Raw genomic sequence first — 13,748 nt, 5'->3', positions numbered from 1 at the left:
GGTTTCTTTGCTTTGGGCTGGAATTTATGCACTGGGCTAGCTTGCACTGGTTTGTGTCTGTTGATAAGAAGCTCTGGTTAACAGTGATTTATATCATTGGCTAATAAATCTGAGAAGATGAATTAATTATTACTTAATAAGTGTAGTGTACCTGCTAGACACAAACCTCCTTAGAGATGAGATCTCTTAGGAGAAAGGTCTAAAAAGAGATCTTCCTGATGAAAAGGGAGAGAAACTGCTGATCTAGGGCAACCCTGTCCTTTACAAATGAGGAAATGAGAGTCCCAGGGAGTGCAGAGCACTTGCTCAAAGCCACTGCATATCCAGCCTTGGAGACAAAGCTACTCTGGCTCCTACACCTCCCGCCATACTCTCTTTTCCCAACTCCACAGTGCCTCTTGGTCCTTGGGGAGCCTCCTCCTCTCCAAAGTAAGCACTCTAAATCAAGTTCTTGGTTTTCTGAATGAGCTGCTGGTGGACTGGCTGTGGTTACCCATAGGCCGCTGCCAGTGTCTGGACCCTAGTGGGTGCCCAAGCCTGGTGTGTGTCCAAGCCTGGTGTGTGTCCTCCTGGGCTTTTCTACCCAGAGGCCATGCCTTTGGGGAAGCCACACCTACCTTTTAAAAACCTTGTCCTTTGTATTGTCTTTGTGGGCAGAATCTAAGAAAAAAAAAAAAGAGCTTTCCCAAAGGAAAGGGAACAGAGGGGAACTGAGTCAGGAAGACAAGCAGGAAGATTGGGTTTCCAGTGTTTCTGGAGCTCAGGGCGAGGCACTCAGGACCTGTGAATCCACTTAATTCTCACAGCGAGTCTCACCACACAGAAGAAGGAACTGAAGCTCAGGGACCCTTGGTGACTTGGTGGGAGGCTTGGCTGGCATTTGACCAACTCCAGATTCACACTCAAATTGTTCCTTAAAGCCGGTGCTCTTCAGCTGTAAGCCCATGCCCTTGATGTCGCTCCCTGCTGACTTGACCCTGGCCTTTGACTCTGCCTCTGACCCATGTGTCCTCTCCTCCCACAGACACATAGAGAACTGGCGCAGTCTGCACACGCTCAACGCCGTGGACATGGAGCTCTACACTGGACTCCAGAAACTGTGAGCGCACCACCCTTTGGGGAAGGGGTGGGATGTCCCCTGTCTGCTTTTCCACTGGTGACATTCACAGCAAGCTTGCTGTTTGTCCTTTACCTCTTGGAGGTCCTCTTTTGGGAGGGTTGTGCTACCCATTTAGGGGATGTCAGGGCCCTGTCCTCACCTCCCACCCAAGCCTGGATGGGCCTAGTGTTGCATGGCTGCACCCTAAAGTCAGGATTTCAAGGCTGGAGCCATACCCAGACCTGCTAGTCCTTCCTTGGGCCTGGACTTGAGGGAAGGTTCCCATCCAACACTAGATTTCCAGCCTCTTCCTTGGGTGGACTTCAGTATTGGTGGTGATGAGGAACCTGGTATGGGTGGGTAAGAAGGTGCCAAAGAGGCTCTGGCCTGTGGTCACTGGCTGAGCAGGAATCCACGTCCTCACCCACTGACCCAATAAGTAGAGAGCAACTGCCTACACACTGGCTACAGCCCAATCCCTCACCTGGCCCGAGGATTGTGAGCCTAGTCACCAATTGCTGAGCCCCTGCTGGGCCACCCAGGGATGACTGGGGATAGTGAGGTACAGGCCAGGCTGGAGCCTGACCTACTGCTGGTTTCAGCACCCAGAGGACCACTGACTTTCTTTTCCTCTCTGCCCAGGACCATCAAGAACTCAGGACTCCGGAGCATCCAGCCCAGAGCCTTTGCCAAGAACCCGCATTTGCGCTACATGTGAGTAGAGCAGGCCAGGGGTGGTGGGGCACACACAGAGACTTCCTCAACCGTGTGAAGCTGGAGACTTGAGGCTGAGAGTTGGCTCCACCACTGCTGCCCATGGATGGGTGTGGTGATTTTCTTGGGCCTCGAGTTTTGCCTCTTAAAATGAAGATTTTGGAGCTGGTGGCCTCTGAAGTTCCCATCAGAAGGATAAGTCTAGGACCAGGGCTGAAAGGGGGAGTTTCCTGATGACATTTGCAGTTCTATGGGAATAGAAATGACAGGGTATTCTATAAAGTGAATTGTACACTTCTGAGACCGTGTGTGTGTGTGTGTGTGTGTGTGTGTGTGTGTGTGTAGAGCTTGGAGAAGAGGAGACACTTGTATAAGGTCACACAGTTCTGTTTGGGACAAGCTGGAGATTATGTGGCAGTGGGTGGGCTTCCTGTCTGTCTGTACCTCCCTCACCCTGTCTCTTCCCCATGCCCTGTCTGATGGGTGGAATGGCTTCTTTAAGGATTGGTGCTAGACCCAGTGGAGGAGAATCACCAGATTTGATGCTTCCTGTTTAAGTCTGGCTCTGGGCTGACAGATGCTGGCATTCAGTGGATAGATACCATTTCCTGGGTAGAAGGTCTGGCAGGTATGAAATGAGGCCATGTTTGAGTGATCACGGGAAATGCCAACGTCCCACACCCCAGGATGGTGCCTGTTGTCTTGGCCAGCTCTCCAGGAGCTCACAGACAGTTGCCCATCTTTGATGTCCAATGGGCATGTCCCCAAAGAGCAAAGATGCTGTAGGAATTGGTTGAGGCCCATTATATTTTGGGAGGAAATAGAAGAAGAGCATGTCTTTCCTTTGGCCACTGGAGAGCTTTACTGATTGCTTGCATTTTATAGTGGGAGGGCAGCTTGGGTGGTTAGAAACCCCTTAAGAAGAAGTAGAGGCCAGGAGTAGGGGGTGCACTTCTGTAATCGCAGTACTTTAGGAGGCTGTGGCAGGAGAATGGAAAGTTCGAGCCCAGCCTGGGCAATTTAGGGACTTAGCGAGACCCTGTGTCAAAAAACAAAATAAAACAAAACAAAACCAAAAAGCAGAGTTGAGGGGGATTGGGATGGGGGTAGGGGAGATGTAGCTCAATGCAGAGGTCCTGGGTTCAATCCCCAGTGCTGAAAAACAAAATGTAGTACAGCTTCCAGGGGGAAGCTCTTAGGAAATAGAGGGTAGTGTAAGAGGGGAAAGGGAAGATGCTAGAAAATTGCAGTTGAGTAGCTGGGGAGTGGTTTCTATTCTGGGTGCTCCTGGCCTTATTCTCGGGCCTCTGTGTTTTCCCAAACACATAGTGAGTGCTTGGTAAATACTCATCAGTTACGGCCACCTCTGCTTTGTGCTGAACTTTCTTTCCTTTCTCTGGAAACAGCAAGCTCCATGGCCACTGCTCAGGGCCAGATGTATTAGCTATGTGGGACTGAGACCTCCCTTTCAACTCTCTGATTACCTTTTGCCTCTTGCCCTGCTGTAGTCTATGTGGTGAGATTTTCCTGATGTGTGTTCTATGTGGCCATAGGCATAGCTGGGCTCCTAGGAGAGCCTTGCACCAGATGTTCCAAGTGTTTATTTTATTTGAGATTTGAGTTTCATTGCAAAATGTCTCGAGAGAGAGAGAGAGAGCTTTGGACATCTGAGAAGGATCCCTTTTCATAGTAACTCATACAAAGGTCACAAGTCACATGTCCAGGGAAGACCAGGTGGGGACAGTGGAGGATGGGGACTACGTGTCCCCTCTGAAGGTGCAGCTATCAAAGCTCCAGCTGACTGCTGCCATGTGGCAGTGGGGACAGTATTGCCAGACTCACTGCTTTTTCTAAGATAAGCAGGAGAGCCTGTAAAACCACCCAAGTTTTAAATGCTAGTAACTGAAAACAAAACCCTTCATGGACCAAACAAAACTGCTCCATGGGCAGAGTGCTAATTTCTGGTGTAGGGTCAGTTTGGGGGAGGGAAGCTGTTAATATGGGAGAAGCTGTGTCCCCTTTGAGGACGGGGTCAGATGCTCATGCCTCGAGGCCTCATAGAGCATCATGCCACCTGCAGCTCTCGGGAAATGGAAAAAACTTCAGTGCCCCTCTATTTGTATGGGCCAGCAAAGTGGGAGTGGGGATGCATCTTGGGCTACAGTTGTCTCAGAAGTGGCTTGCCAGAACATGTCTTTGGCTTGCTCTTGATATCCCTGGAAGAGGCTGTGACAAAGGCTGGTAGAACTTGCAAGATCTGCAAAGCACTGGGGTAGGCTTTGGTTGGAGTAGGGCCTGATGATAGCATGGACTTCAGGCCCTGTTTTCCCTGGACATGTGGCCTGCTCTTGCCCAAGCACTTGCTGTGGCTCTAGGGGTCACTGAGAAGTGCAGGTCATCAGAGTCCACCCTAATTTGGGTCTGGCTGTGCCTGGGAGTCAGCACCCACTGGAAGCACTCTTACAGATACTGTGGGACTCCAGAGAAGCTGAGGATCAAAGAAAGCAGAGTCGATAGGATTCATCCATGGGTTTTATTTATTAACCTTCCCCATTTTTGAAGACACACCCCAAATCCTGACTGAATGAATTTCCCGGCAGCTTTGGGACATTTTCTCCTGGCAAATGGGCCAGGTTTCATTGCTCTCTCACAACATCTTCTATTTCTGTCTTCTAAATGCATTTACAAGTCTTCAGGCCCCAGCTGAGCAATCACAAGATGATCACTTACTCCAACACTAATTGCCAAGCCCTGGCTTGGCGGCTTTTTCTTTTTTTTAGGGTGATGGCCGAGAAGTCTTTCTGTCTCCCTTCTGTACAGAATAAGAAGCAGGAAGTGATGTCATTGCCTCTGTACCAATGTCAAGTTATCTCAAGTCATTCCAATTGGTCCAGCCGTCCTGTCCCTCACCCTTACTTGACCCCTAACATCAGTGGGTGTAATTCTTCCCCATGTCAGAAAATGAGCCACGTTAAGGCCAAGTTGTTTGCTACAAAGAAGACTGGAGATCAGAACTCTTGAACCCTAAGCACTTCAAGGTCTACTTTCTCCTCTTGTCTGCTGCTGCAGCTTTCTCTATCTTTTGTTGGAGTTGAAAAATGAAATTTTGAGTAATATACATACAGGGACATCCTTTTTGAGAGATGGGAAGATTCTTGACCCTTATATATGGATTGAGGATCTGCAGCAGTAACAGCTTCTTCAATTGATAACTGCAGTAGCTATTTGCTAATCTTTAAAGTGGGCATAACAATAGTGTTTATTGTAGGCACAGAATGTGGTACTGATTTAGTGATAGGTACCCCATACAGCACTGAGCCCTGTGCCTAGAAAACAGAACTTAGAAATGATAATGGCTAATAATGATAGTCATTATTGGTGGTGGTGATAATAGAACAGAACAGGAAGGCTAAGGTGACCCCATTTTTTGAAAAAAAATTCTGGAGATTCTGGGTTTCCATCCCGCAGTACAGTCCCTCTCTCTAAAAACTGGTATGGTCACGTCTTCAACTCTGGTGTCTTTCTGCCTTGAATATGGATTTGCACCCTTGCTGACATCTAGATTCCATGCAGACCCTTCTGAAGGCACTGTTAGTTTCAGACAGGATCTAAGCAATTGCTAGTAATACGCTTACAACGTTCTTTATCTCTGTCTCATTAGAGACCACATCTACCAAGACCATTGAACTTGGACTGTGTGCTGAATCTCCTGAGCCTCTCTGCTGCAGCTGGTTCCAGTCTCCTTTTGTGGGGTTTGTTTTCCCTGGTGTGGCTCACATACAGCCAGATCTCCACCATCTGGGGTCTCTATAAGTAGATACCCATCTATGAACTGCACTCCAGTGATGGCCCTTCCCTTCATCTGACAGGACTTCATGCTCTTCAAAGTGGTTTCTTATTTATTATCTCATTGAATTCTCATACCCATCCTGGCCCAGGGGTGTGGCAGGCAACCTGATGGTACAGCCCAGCAGACAGGCCCTGTGAGGCTCTCACTGGTGCATAGGAATGGAATTGTACCTAGGTCCTCTGATTCTCTTTCTAGGAATCTTTCCACTCTACCTGTGGGCCAGAAGGGGAAATGTTTTTAACAGAAGCACTTAAAAAAGCCTATGATATTTAGAAAATTGCATTAAGAAAGCTAGTCTTCAAAGAGAATAGGCAAAGGCTGAGAACATAGTAATGGGAAGGATTTTGTCCAATGTTTTTGTGAATACAAGCTCACCTACTCCTTACAGTAATGCTAAGAGAGGACTTCTCTGTTCCTACTTGTTGATGAAAATATTGAGATTCAGAAGTCATAGCTGAGTTCTTCTAAGCTCAGTAAGGTCAAGAAACAGTCTGGGTGTGGACTCCAATCCCTTTGACACTAAAGTCTATGGTTTTTTTTATTTTTTATATCCCAGGAGTGTTTTGTCTCTCTGGTTTTCACAGCAAGAACTTCTTATAGGGGGAGCTGGGTTGTTAAAGTTTTATTAGAGAGCTGCTATTTCCTCATGGGGATTTAGCACCATCTATCCTCAAAGAGTTCTGATGAGAAAGCTCTGTTTAGTTTCTTTTTCTATTCAGGTCAAATCCTATAACAACAGTTACATTACAAACTGAGTGTCTTTATTATGAAAGATTTCTTAGCATTGGCCTATGGCCTACTTATTTACAAGAATATTTAATATAAGGTTTTGGCAAGCCAAAATAAGTTATTTAATCCCTTAGAGTTGGTTGTGGTGGGATCTCTCTTGTGTTCAATTTCTTGCTCTTTTCCAAAAAGCTCTAGATGTCAGACTAAACTATTTCTCACTCTGTTATCAGCAAACATGCACTTGATCTTCAGCTAGGGAAGGGGTGGGAAGGTGGGGAATATCCTGATTTGGGCACAATTGTATCAACTATGCTATGTTCTCAAGGAGAGAAAGGCAGCAATGTTAAGGTGAATAGGAAAAGAGGAAGTGGCTAGAGTCCCTACCTTTTCAGGAGAGACTAGCTATGGAAACAATATGAGGTTATTGGGATAAAAACATGATGATATATTATGTTTTGCAAGTCACTAGGTATAAACCCTGTTTCTGAATTCCAAGATGATATATAGCTATTATATTAGTAAACCTTTACTTCTCTGCCTTTTACCCTTGTCTCTGCAATGTTGCTTTTCTCCAAGTTCCAAAGAGACTGGTGGCTGGCATACTTGTTCCACTACTGTTGCTCTACAAATATCCTTCCTTCTCTGTTCTACACGGAGAATGTGTCCATTGAATACCCTTAACAGATGGCTAGGAGCATGGGCTTTGCAGATAGAAAGACTGAGGTACAAATCCTAGACTTGTGCATCCTGCTATTGACCTTGGGAAATCTACTGAATTTGCATGAGCTTTGAGGTGAATGTATAAATTCCTCCTACTTCCTAGGATTGTACTTTTGAGCCTTTAGTAAGACCACACTTAGAAAGAGCTTAAGGCTGTAATGAAAGACTTAAGACTTTCTCCCTGCTCATTGGTCTTCAATTTCATAGAGTCATAGAGAGTTAAAGATGGAAGGGGTCCTAGACTCAGACTCCCAAGTTTATACTGCTATCCCTGTTGTCATCCCTGCCCTTTGGATGCCAACTTGGCATCTCTACTTGGATGGTTAAGTCACAGGTCAAGTGTAACTTGACCCAAATGGGATTTTGGGTTCTGGACCACCTCTTCACTCCAAATCTGTTCACCCTCAGTGTTTCTGTTCCTATAAGTGATACCATCCACCAGATTGCTTTGGCTGAAGCCTTGGGAGTCATTCTTGACTGTCGTTTCTTGCCTTTACTTCCCCTTCCCATCCTTCCACTCTTCAACTTTATAAAATATTTTATGTCCATCTACTTCTCTTGCCCTCTGTATCTGGCATCTTGGCTCAAGTCACCACCCCATCTTCTGGCACTATGACAGCAGCCTCCTGACTGCTTTTCTTGGCTCCACTTTTGTCTGCCATATTTCATTTTCAGCACGGTTGCCAGAGTGGTATTTTAAACATGTAAATCTGATTGTGCCACTCTGCTGCTTAAGGCTTTCCAATTACTTCCTGTTTTACTTACAATAAAAGCTAAGCCCCTCGCCATGGCTGCAGGATCCAGACTGATATGGTTCTAGCTTCTTCTTTAATTTCCTACTACTATTCCCCTGGCTCTCTCTGCTACAGCCTTGAGCTTTCTTTCACTTCCTCAAATGTGCTAAGCTCCTTCTTCCTTTGGAAGTTTTGTACCTGTTGATCCATCTGACCTGGACAAGTCTCCTGTCTCAGATCTCTGAATAGCTGCCCCTTGGTTACTATTCACTCTCATGTTACTTTCGTATCAAGGTGCTGTCTGAACATCCAAACTTAGTGGCCTTTCTCTAGCCCCACAGATCTATTACTCTATTACATCATGTGACTTGATTGTTTGCTCATCTCTCAAATTGTTTCATTCAATTATTTGTTTAGTGGTTTATACTGTGTCTCCCCTGTTAGAATGTAAACTCCTATGGACTCAGGATGTGTCCCATTGACTGCTGGATACCCAACACCTAGAACAATGGTATCAGTAGCTATTTGTTGATGTACCAGTGACTTGATCATTCTGTGGATGAGGAGTCTTAAGTGCATAATTCTAACTGTGATCCCCATGAGTAAAAGCAGACCCGGGGCTGAGACCTAGTTTTTGGTACTCCTGGTGCAGCATTCTGCCACTATAGCATCCAGTTTACTCTCCTTGGGTCTTATTTAGTCAGAGCTCCTTGGGCTTGTATGTATAGCAGAAATCTCTGCAATACTGTTTAAAAGAAAGGATATATAGGCAAGCACAGCTATTATAAGAATATGCAAATATCAATAATACAGAATCATAGCCCAAGAGCACCCTCCTGAAGTATAATGCAAAAGTGTACAACAAAGACAAGTCACCTCTGAGCTTTATTCTCAGACAGCTCTGCCTGTTCACAGCTGCCAGTGGACATAGTGTGTGAGCCAGGCATGGTGGCACACACCTGTAATCTCAGCTCCTCAGGAGGCTGAGGCAGGAGGGTTGAGGGTTGGAGGCCAGCCTGAGCAATTTAGCAGAACCCTGTTTCCAAATAAAACAAAATAAAACACAAAGGGCAAACAAAGCTTGGTTGCTTGGGCTATTGGCTCTAAGTGAGCCTCATCACTGATTTGGTTGTTTTGATGAGTAATTTATGTTATGTGCTCTTGAGCCATACTGACTGAGTTTAAATTCTGGCTTTATCATATAAATATGTGTATCCTGTGCAAGTGACTTAACTAGTGCATATTTGTGCCTTAATCTTTTCATTTGGAAAATGGGAATAATAGAGTTGCTAGCAAGAGTTAATGAATTAAGGCATATGAAGGACTGAAGAATGTCTGGCCCAGGAAGAGAGCCTGATATAATGTAATGGCTATGGTTATTGTTACTCTTTTGGTAACAGTATGGCAGTCATCTTCTTGGTATGCAGCTAAATAAATATGTAGGAGCCCCCCATGCCTTCCGCAAAATGCTAATGATGCAGAGGATTTGGTGATGGGTAAGATGGGGTTCCTGTCCTCAAAGTTTACTGTTCTTTGGTCTTTGACAGAATCAGGACAATGACTCCTAATTTTTAAAAAATCTTTTGAGAACGTGATTAGAAGCATAGATTTTATCCTTATGAGAAGCATGTCCCACATATATACACAGCATTTTTCACAAATTGACAGGGGTTTATAGACTTCCTTCCAACCCTAGATTAAGCACTCTTTTCTAGAGAGAGGTGTGGTGGCTGGGACACATGGTTTAGCTGTTATAAAATACTATTCTGGATGTGACAACATTTATTTTATGGCTTATTTTCATGAGAATAAAAGAATATACTGGGTATTTGAGGGGGAGTGATAAAAAGATTCTACAGTTGATCATGGTGACAGTCGCATAATTATATGAATATATCAAAAGCCTTTGAACTGTACACTATTTGTTTGTTCTTTAGTACTGAAGATTGAACCCTGGGCCATCTCACTGAGCTAAATCCCCAATCCTTCATATTTTTTATTTTGAGACAGGGTCTCACTAACTTGCTTAGGCTGGTTTTGAACTTGTAATCCTCCTGCCTCAGCCTCCCAGAGTGTTGGGGTTATAAGCTGCGCCACTGTTTGAAGTTTGAACTATATGCATTAAATAGGTGGATTGCACATAGGTATCTTGGGTTCTTGCTTAGCTGAAGCTTCCAGAGCCTGTGTGGGGCCAACTACATCTCTTCCCTTTGCCATGAGCAGAGGATATTAATGTTCCAGGTGGAGGCTGCTCCATTAACCTGAGTCTTGCTGGGAAGATGATGGAGGTGAAGCCACAGCTGACCTCTTGTGAACATGTGGTGTGAAAGAGGAATAAACTTTTGTTGCAGTTAGAAAAAAAAAGAGGAAAAAGATAAGACAGGAATAACAGTATCTATAACCAGTGCCTAGAGGGTCCCCAGAGAGTGCCTTCATTGTCACTGCCCACAAAGGGTCTCTGACCCTCGTAGGAGGGCACTGTGACAGGGAGAGCTATGCGCCTCTTCTAATGGAAATGCCTAAACAGTTCATGGCAAGAAGTGGTGGCTCTTTATTAGTGGTCTTGGGCTATTTGGGACCCAGCTGTCTCCTCTGGTGTGCTTTACAGTGGTTGACAATCTCCAGGGTCTTCCAGTGTGAGGCATGAAGGAGCCTCTGGCCTGTAGCTGGAAGGCCCTGTTGGGCTGTGTTTGGAGGTGGGCTGGCATGGCTGGTGGCTGAGAGCTGGAAGTGAGCACTGGGCTGGACCCGGGAGGAGGCATGAGCTTGGGTTGGTGCACAGTCTGCCCAGGGCACAGTAGCTGCTGCCCCATGGGGGTGTGCAGCCATTTTCCACTTGGACTTCCTCCTGGAGCTGTTGAGACTCATGTTCATGGTTCCAGGCCATCGAATCTGGCCATCAGGCAAGCTCTGAAAGAACTGCCATAGGAACAGCTTTTGGAAATGGAGCCATTTGTCAGTGGAATAGGGTTTTCAGAGATGTAATGATTTGGGAAACTTGGGTCAGGATGATCCGTAGTCCTGTGGCTGGGTAGTGGCCAGGGGAGAAAGGAATGCTGGCCTCTGGGTCCACATGAGTGGGCAGTGCTCGTGTGGATGTCTGTCAGTTGTGAGCAGGATTATTTGGCTCCAACAGTGCTGGGAGACCACACCTTGAACATCCCTTTGGCTCTTTCTCTCATTGTGCTATGACCTTGGATAAGCTGCTTAACTCATTCAGTCTGTGTCCTCATCTCTAAAATGAGGCAGTGCTATACATGGTTCAGCCTTGACCTCATAGTATTCTGGGAAATTCTTCCTGGAAGAAAGATTGAAGCTGGGACCCAGCTGGGACCACAAGGGGGCAGGGCCAGAGGAAAGCTGTTGTCAATTGATTTTGGCCCTCCCTACTTCCTTCTACCCACCTCCAGCCTTTCTGGAGGGGCAAGCACTCTTATACAGTGAGTTCCAAGGATGTCACTTTATATGTCACGCACTTAATATGTCCTTTAATGCTCAAAATGGTCATAGCTTTTGTCCCCATTTTACAAATGGGAAATTTGAGGTCCAGAGAGTTTAAGCGACTTGCCTAAAAGTTTACACAGCCACTAAGTGGCAGAGCCAGAATCCAAGCCCAGGTAGCCTACTTCTAGACCTCTAGAGCCTGTCCTCTTAACTCTACTCTGTTCTCTGTTGACCATGGCCAACTCAGGGCAACCCAGGCTGTTGTCAGCTTCAGGAACCAGCTTCTGAGGAGAGGGAGGTAATGAGCTTCAGGGCAACCCTCCTTAGATTTGGGAGCTTTAGGGGAAAATATTGCTAAGGGAATACTCAAAACCAATCCCAGCTTTGGGCCTGGTTGCTAGCAGAGTCTGGGTGAATGAGTCATGCCCCTTAGCTTCCTGGCTGACACTCAGGAGGGTCATTAGCTTATAGTCACACAGACTGGGTGCTCAGCCAGCAGAATGGAGCCTGGTGACCAAGGAAGTGAACACAAGTCATGCTATGATATGTGAATGATTGCAGGAGCAGTAGATTCCTACCCCACCATCTCCAGGGAGCATGCAGGTGCTTTCTCTGTAGCAGCCCTGGCTATCTCTGGCCCCAGTCTTGGGCAGGACCATGACCCATTACAAAATCTGGGACTGAGAGGTGGGAGGGTGGGGATATGGGCCAGACTAGGTGAACTGGAAAGCTGAGCTTTGACATCCTGAGATTTGCTTAGGTATGCAGCTTTCACAGGGGACCCTTCCCAGTACAGGCAAACCAGGCTGTTTCGGAAGACGAGTCCCTGCATCCTCCCGCAGTCCAGCCCCAGTGGCATCTGATGACATGGAACAGAGTCTTTCTTGTTCCCCTTCTAAGCAGATCCTTCTTGCTCTTAGTTGAACCCAAAATGGGTTTTATATAGCAGAATTTACCAAGCTGCACATTTTTGGCTGGAATATCTAAGCCTTCACAATTTTCTCTGCTGCCTCCAAAGAAAGTCAATTCCCAGTCCACTGACACCATTAGTCTCCTGGGCAGTGGCCTCTCTTGGGAACCCAGACAGGAATTGTTCCTCGTTCCCCATGGAGACAGGAGGTGTCTTCCTAAATTGATTTTCTCTTTTCTTGTCCATTTATGTCTCTCCTCCAGACCCCTGCAGTCCTGAGTTGCTCAAGTCCTCCCTGGTAATTTCTTCTGTTTACTTGTTTCATGTACAACATTCTGATCCAATCAGGGCAGAACCAACGTGACCTGGGTAATGTGGCCACACGCTTCCCTAGCTGGCTCCCTGAGCATCTGTGATATTTATTTCACAATTCTCTTAGGGAAAATCCCTGGACTCATCTTTGGGGCTGTGTTCTTTCTGGTTTCAGGTATCTCAGTTCTCTAGGATCCTCTGGACTGAACTTGAAGAGTTTCCTTATTACCTTGACCGCTTTTAACCTTTTAAACCTCAATCTAATGCTGAGTACACATTCCAGCCTCTGGTCTGTGTGTCTCCTTGCCTTGAAGATTAGATGATGTGTTCATATTTTTCAGCCCTGATTATTCTCTGTAGATTTTATTTTCTTTCTTTTCCCCCTCCTCTAAGGCTTCATTACTTTCCATTTGTCCACATCTCTTTTGTCCATTTTTCTTGTTAAGGACAGATTTAGAAAATGAGCTTAGTCTCTTGGCTATTTTGAAGTCATCATTAATTTCTGTTCCTTTTCATTCTGTGGCAAGCCAGCAATCAAATGTCTCCTTCTCCTTTGTTTCTTCATGATGGATTGGCTAAAAGTTTCATTTCTTCCCGGGTTAACCCCTTTGTCTTTGGGGCCTAAGGAGCTCCTGTCCTGTCTGGGTGGCCTTCTAGGTGATCCAGCCATTGTCATGTCCTGGGTTTGAAGGGCACTGAGTGTCCATGAGTGGTGAACCAGCCCTGACCTGGCTGAGCTCACCCCTGCTTTGTAGATCAGGTTCTCCCAGATGCACCTGGGGACTCATCTGAGGATCCCAGTTCCACGCTGACCTCAAACGCACCTGTGAAAAGGTCCATCTCTCCTAGTAATGTAAAGGATCCCCAAGGGCAAAGACTAGCTCTTCTTAAGTCAGGTTTCTTCAATGTTAAAAGTGTGTTTGAAGAGTGAATGAGCGAGGGAGGGAGTGAATGGAAGAGTGAAAATGACATGCATTTTGGAAGCAGGCCATGAACCTTATTTTAGCTATGCCATCTCTTTCATTTTGTATTCTTGGCAAAAGAATCCAGTCCCTGGATCTTTCCTTAAACACTGGGAGATAATTCCCATCTCACAGGACTTTTTGTGGAGATTGAAAATGTGGTTATAAGCTGGGAGTGGTGCTGCATGCCTATCATCCCAGCCTGTGGGAGACTGAGGCAGGAAGATGACAAGTTTGAGCCCAGCTTGGGTAATCTGGCAAGATAGTTCCACCT

The 13,748-nt window shown here is 46.1% G+C and overlaps 1 protein-coding gene across 10 annotated transcripts in view; it reads left to right on the top strand.

The window, feature by feature from the left end:
* The window catches only part of Ntrk3 (neurotrophic receptor tyrosine kinase 3), a 381,061-nt gene that overhangs the window by 64,613 nt on the left and 302,700 nt on the right, over positions 1-13,748 (top strand). For all 10 annotated transcript variants that reach the window (XR_015441744.1, XR_015441746.1, XR_015441745.1 and 7 more), the window contains 2 exons: positions 1,025-1,099; positions 1,742-1,813. Coding sequence is in view for 7 of the 10 variants with exons in the window: in XM_087188362.1 (XP_087044488.1) it covers positions 1,025-1,099; positions 1,742-1,813 (147 nt within the window). In the remaining 3 variants the exon portion in view is untranslated. The remainder of the gene's footprint in view (positions 1-1,024; positions 1,100-1,741; positions 1,814-13,748) is intronic.

The sequence above is a fragment of the Heterocephalus glaber genome, unplaced genomic scaffold (assembly GCF_053883595.1).
Source record: "Heterocephalus glaber isolate CG9 unplaced genomic scaffold, H.glaber_assembly_v1.0 deba00001531, whole genome shotgun sequence".
NCBI lineage: Eukaryota > Metazoa > Chordata > Mammalia > Rodentia > Bathyergidae > Heterocephalus > Heterocephalus glaber.
This window is presented reverse-complemented; position numbering and strand designations above follow the sequence as displayed.